General features: G+C 36.8%; 1 protein-coding gene across 1 annotated transcript; it reads right to left on the bottom strand.

The window, feature by feature from the left end:
- LOC102169349 (olfactory receptor 5V1-like) lies at positions 475–1,287 on the bottom strand. Its single transcript, XM_005677768.3, has one exon. The coding sequence runs from the start codon at positions 1,285–1,287 to the stop codon at positions 475–477; it is 813 nt and encodes a 270-aa protein (XP_005677825.3).

Here is a 6,688-nt window from a genome sequence, read left to right as displayed (position 1 = left end):
TATTGAGTCAGTAAATAAAATGTGGTTAATCTGTAAAATGGAAATCATTCAATGAGAAGAAGGAATGAAGTACAACATGGTATATGTATGAACTTTGAAAACGTCCCAAGAAGCCAGACACATGTTATAGAATTTCATTTATGTGAGACATCCAGAATAAGGATATCTATGGACCCAGGAAGCAGAACAGTGGTTTTCTAGTGTTTCAAATTTGGGAGGATATGGGGAGTGACTGCTAATGTATACTGGGGTTTATCTAGGATGTTACAAAATGCTCTAAGTTATCAGTGGATTGGAGAACACACAGTATTTAGGATCAGTGTGTGACATACTCAGCACAGTTGTACCTATTTGTCCTGATGGAATCAGTCATCACAGTTGTCAAGAGATCATATAGAAAAAGAGTGCCGTTTAAATTGTAGCTGGAATACTAAATTTTTTCTCCAATTAAGAAATTTTCCAGAATGAAACTGTTTAACCACTGATCTCACTAGAGAACCAGCATTCTTTAGCCAGCTTCCTCAGGACACTTTTGATCTCCTTGTTTCTCAGACTATAGATGATGGGGTTAGACATGGGGGTCCCAACACAGAAGAGCACAGAGACCAGGATGTCCATATCCAGGTTGTAGCCTACATTTGGTCTATCATAGTTAAAGTTGGCTGTTCCAAAGAAGATAATCACCACAGTGAGGTGGGATGCACAGGTAGAAAAGGCTTTGCTCCTGCCCTGAGCAGAGGGAATCCTAAGGATGGCAGAGATGATGAGTATGTAGGACACAGCAGTAAACAAGCAGGGACTTAGGCCAATGGTAGCACTGGCCACATGGAGCACAAACTCATTGAGAGAGGTATCTGAGCAGGAGAGCTTCAGGACGAATGGGATGTCACAGAGAAAGTGACTGATCTGGTTAGGCCCACACAGAGTGAGTGTGGTTGCCAACACTGTGTGTGTCATAGAATTCACCAGCCCACATAGCCAGGACCCAGACACCAAACAAACACAGACCTTCACACTCATAAGGACTGGATATTGAAGAGGGTGGCAAATGGCTACATAGCGGTCGTAAGCCATAGCTGCCAATAATACACCCTCAGTGCCAGCACAGGTCACAAGGAAGAAAATCTGGGAAAGGCAGCCCTCATAGGAGATAGTCTTCTTCTCCTGGAAAAGGTTCACCAGCATGCCTGGGATGGTGGTAGATGAGTAGCAAATGTCTAAGAAACTCAGGTTGCTGAGGAAATAATACATTGGGATGTGGAGGGCAGGACTGACCCTGGTGGCCATTATTATGAGTGTGTTCCCAAAAAGAGTTGTCAGATAAATGACCAGGAATACCAGGAAGAACAAACTCTGTAGATTGGGATGGTTGGAAAACCCCAAGAAGATGAATTCAGTGACGTCTGTTTGATTGTTCATTTCAGGTGGCACCACAGCTACAAAACAATGAAAAAAGAGAAGCCATAATGGGAAAAGTACAAAGAGCACCCCAAATGGGCTTGAAACCTTATAGGGCCGTGTGAAATACTGTTGGAAATAGACAGCCTAGACTGTGGAAGGAAGTGTGCAGAACTGTCTTCAGAGAAACCAGAACTTCTCATTTAGCAGATCTACCCAACTCAGGCCCAGGGACAACCCACACATTTGCAGGGCTACTGGTATGTGAAAATAAACGCAAACGTGGTAAAACCAGCAATCCACTAACCCCTTCACGGGAAAGAACTAATTTTTCACTACTTTGGCAATACCTATCTCCTACCATTGCCCTTTTTAGTAAGCATCTTAATTTTTTCTAAGAAATACAGTTTCATTACAAAAAATTAGGAAGATGTAGAAAAATATAAAGAATTTAATCACCTGCTGAATCAGAATCAATGCTACTTTTCAGTGTACTCCATTGTAGGTTTTTTTCAGTTATATAAATCTTGAGATTTGCTTATACTTTTAGACTATTGGGAATACAATTTCTCAAATAGGAAAGAAAGAAGTAATACTATCTATTCACAGAGGACATAATCTCATATAGAGAAAATACCAAAGAAACCACAAGAAAGGTACTAGAGCTTATAATCAAATTCATTGAAATTAAACATGCAAAAATCTTTTGTGTTTCTCTACACCAAGAATGAACAATCTAAAAAGGAATTTAAAAAATCACTTCTATTTATAATAATATCTACAAGAATTAAGTACTTATAATGCTGCTGCTGCTAAGTCACTTCAGTCGTGTCTGACTCTCTGTGACCCCATAGACGGCAGCCCACTAGCCTCCCCTGTCCCTGGGATTCTCCAGGCAAGAACATTGGAGTGGGTTGCCATTTCCTTCTCCAATGCATAAAAGTGAAAGTGAAGTCGCTCAGTTGTGTCCAACTCTTAGCGACCCCATGGACTGCAGCCCACCAGGCTCCTCAGTCCATGGGATTTCCCAGGCAGGAGTACTGGAGTGGAGTGCCGTTAGTCTTCCTAAAGAGGTGAAAATACTTTTTATACCGAAACCCACAAAGCATTGCTGAAAGAAATTAAAGAAGACATTAAAAATGGCAAGTCAGCCCACGTTCGTGGTTAAGAAGACTTAACATTGTTAAGATGTCAGTATTCCAAAATGATCTACAGATTTTACCCAATCAGTATCAAAATTCTATTAGATTTTCCCAATAGAAATGGAAAAGCCAATCCTCAAATTCATACGAAATTGCAAAAGGCCCTGAATAGTCAATACAATCTTGGCAAAAAACAGTAAAGTTGGAGTACTCACACTTCCTGACTTTGAAACTTACTGCAAAGCAATGGTATTATTATACTAGCATAAGACAGACATATAGACCAATGGAATGAATAAAGAGCCTAGAAATAAACTCACACATACATTTTAGTTGATTTTCCAGCAAGAGTGCCACAACCATTTAATGGGATAAAAGTTTCTTCAACAAGTGGTTCTGGGAAAACTGAATATCTACATGCAAAAGAATGAAGTGGTGCCTTAGCTTATATAATATACAAAATTAACTCAAAATGTTTAAAGACTAAAACTTAAAAGCTAAAATTATGATATTTTTATAAGAAAACATTGGAGGAAATCTTGATAATATCTTGCTATTGATAACTTATATGGGAGAAATAAACCATGTTTTATCTTTATTCTTACTAAGAATTATTATGTAAAAACACAAAACTGAATGATATGAATCTATCAAAGAAATTTCATCTGCAATTAAAAACTTTTCTAAAAAGAAATTCCAGGCTCAGATTGTTTTGTGGTGAATTCTACCAAACATTTTAAGAAGAAATAATATACTATTACAAAATCTCTTTGGCAATAAAATCAGGGAATACTTTCCAACTTGTTTTATAAGGACAAAATTTTGACACTAAAATGTAATAAGGTATTTATAAGAGAAGAAAATTATAACCTGATATCCCTCAGGAACACAGACACAAAAAATCTGAACAAAATACCATCAAATCAAATCCAGTGATACTTAGATAATATACAAGAGTGTGTCTTGGCTTATTACAGGAATGTAAGTAATCATTGCCATCCCCTATTAACAGAATAAAGGAGAAAAATTGTAAACATCTCAATAAATGCCAAAGAAAGCATTTGACAAAGTTTAATACCCATTCATAATAAAAAATAAACATATAACAAACAGAATAAATGGAACTTCCTCAACCTGATAAAATATATAGCTTGTATTATACTTAATAGTGACACATTCTGTGTAACACATTAAACAATAATGGTCATTCTCAGAGTTTCAATTCAAAATTGTACTAGAAGTCCTAACTAATGCAATAAGGCAAGAATAGTAAAAGGCATAAAAGTTTGAAAGAAAGATGTCAACCTGCCTTTATTTACAGATGTCATGATTGTGTATGTAGAAAATCAAAAGGAATTAATGAAGTAATAGTTAAGAAAATCTCAGGAAGCAAAGTCAATATACAAAGATTATATTTCTATAATCAATAAACCCTGGAAATATAATTTAAAACAATACTATTTGCAATAGCTCTAATTATCAACAAGTCTGTAGTAATAAGTTTAGCAAAAAATTTGCAAGATCTCTTCATTGTAAAGCCAAAATATTGCTTAGGGAAATTAGAGATAAATATCATAGTTTCAATACAACCCAAGTAAAAATTTCAGTAGTCCTTTTTGAGGAATTTACAAACTGATCCTAAAGTTTATATGGAAATTTAATGGCTCTAGAATAGTCAAGATATCTTGGAGGATAAAAATAAATTTGGAGAACTTACCCTTTCATATTTTAAGAATTAATAATTATAAATAATTAAGATAGTGTGGCATTATTGTAAGGAAAGACAAACAGACCAGTGGAACATAACAGAGTTCAGAAATGGACCCATAACATACTCTGGCAATTAATTTTCAGTGTAACTACCAAAGCCATTCAATATATTAAAGAAAGATTTTTCAATAAAAGGAGCTGGAGCAACTGAATATAGGTATGAAAAATGAATAATCTTAATTTTCAACTTGAATAAAATTGATAATCCTACTTTTTATCAAAATTAAGAACTTTCGCTCTTCAAAAAGCACTATTAAAGGTTAAAGAGCAGTATAAAGACTGGGAAGATATATTTATCTCACAAAGCAATAACATTCAAAATATATTTTAAATGCCTATAAATCAGTAATAAAAACACAAAAAACAAATGAACAACCCAGTTGAAAATCAGGAGCCATGAATACACACTTCGCAAAAAACTATATCTACATAGCTAATAACTTAAGATGCATCAACATCAGGTAAATTCAACTTAAAACAATGTGAGTTAGGAGGGGTTAAAAAGGACATCCTTGTCTGTTCCTGAACTTGTGGGGAAAGCTTGTAGCATTTTACCATTAAATATGATGTTAAGGGAGGGTGTTTTTTTTTTTTTAAGATGCCCTTAACAGTTAAGGAAGTTCCATCTATACTTACTTTATTGAGAGTTTTGTTATAAATGAATGTTAAATTTTGTTGAATTTTTTCTACATCTATTGAGGTGTGTGTGTGTGTGTGTGTTTTAATAATCTCACTTCTGAGATTCCAATTATGTTTATGTTTGGTACTGTAAGATAGCTCTTAGATACTCTGAATATGGGGAGGGGTGATTTTTATTTTTATTTCTCTTTGTCTTTTGGTTTGAGTAAATTCTTTAACATATTTTCAAGTTCACGGATTCTTCAGCTGATCATCCCATAAAGGTCATTCTTTCTCTTTGTCACTATGTTTGTTTCTAGCATTTCTATTTGATCTTTTCTTATTGTTTCTATCTCTCTGATTATATTATCCCGATTTTGCATTTTGTTTTCATTTTTCATTGAACGCCTTAATCTATTAATCATTGTTATTTTAAATTCCTTGTCTGGTTTGAACATTTCTGTCATATCTGAGTCTGATTCTGATGTTTGTTTTATCTCTTTAGAATTTTTTTACCTTTTAATATACCTCATAACTTTTTGTTATGAAACTGAATAATTAAGACAGAGACAGAGGTAAATTTGGGGGAGATGAGGCTTGGAGATGAGCCTTCCCTTGTGCTAGAGCTTTAGTGTGGAAGTTAGGGGTTAATCTATTGAGGAGTTGGCCTGACTTTGGAATTTGTGGTTGCTATGGTTACCTTCGGTACACTACAGGCTTCAAATTTCTCCACTGATTTCTTGTACTTAGGGTTAAGCCACTTTGCCAGAGGTTTTATTTTTCTCAGTTGTTACTCTCCCTACCTGCTGTGTGTCTTCCTTTCATACTACTGCCCCCAGAGATAATCTTTTTCTTGATTCCACTGTAGCAATTGTATTCCACTGTTCATTTCGCTCATTGTTTGTTGTGGGGTGGAGGGTGGGGAACTGGGAATGGGGTGGGAGGTGGGGAGTGGGGAGGTTTCCTCTGATGTTACACTTAAGCCTTAATCTGAGGTACTGTGAACCTGGGTCTTGGGGTACGGCCTTCCCAAGTGATCCTGCCCCTCTACCAGCTGTGGTGTTGGTCCTTGCACATATGCCTGCCTCTCCCTGAGTAGTGGAAGTTTTGTCCCTGTCGCTTCCCAGCTACAATGGTTTTCCACAATGTCCTAAGGTGACAGTTTTTTTTTGTTCGCTTTTGCCTGCAGATTACAGTTTTACTTCTGTAGGAAAAAATATGGTAAATGGTTTTGGAAGAAGTTTTTGCATTCACTGTTCCCTCCAACTTCTTCCTCCAGACAACCCCATTTAGGAAAGCTTTCTCAATGCCTCTTGCTCTTCGCTGTGAGCATTTGGTGGAGCTCGGGGAGGAAGGCAAGAGGGTGCAAACTTTCCTCCCTATGGTACCTAGGGACTGCACAGTCTCATGCGGGCCTACTGTTTGTCCTTTAGTGGGTAAGTCATGTCCGACTCTTTTGTGATCCCATGGACTGTAGCCTGCCAGGCTCCTCTATCCAAAGTATTTCCCAGGCAAGAATACTGGAGTGGGTTGCCATTGCCTTCTCTGGGGGTTCTTCCCAACCCAGGGATTGAACCTGAGTCCCCTGCATTGTATGTAAGTTCTTGGCCATTGAGCCACTAGGCCCCCACTTAGTGTTTTGTAATTCATTAAATTCACAAAGAAATTGAGTCTTATCAACTTGCATGGCATCTGATGGATTCTGCTCCAGATTAGAAAAAAAAAGTTTGGTTCCTGTTTCTTCCTGCAAGAGTCTATGC

This window comes from Capra hircus, chromosome 3 (genome assembly GCF_001704415.2).
Source record: "Capra hircus breed San Clemente chromosome 3, ASM170441v1, whole genome shotgun sequence".
In the NCBI taxonomy this organism is placed as follows: Eukaryota; Metazoa; Chordata; class Mammalia; order Artiodactyla; family Bovidae; genus Capra; species Capra hircus.
This window is presented reverse-complemented; position numbering and strand designations above follow the sequence as displayed.

Excerpts from the sequence above, each read along its gene's own strand:
- LOC102169349 (XM_005677768.3), bottom strand. The coding sequence starts at position 1,287 with ATGGCCACCAGGGTCAGTCCTGCCCTCCACATCCCAATGTATTATTTC.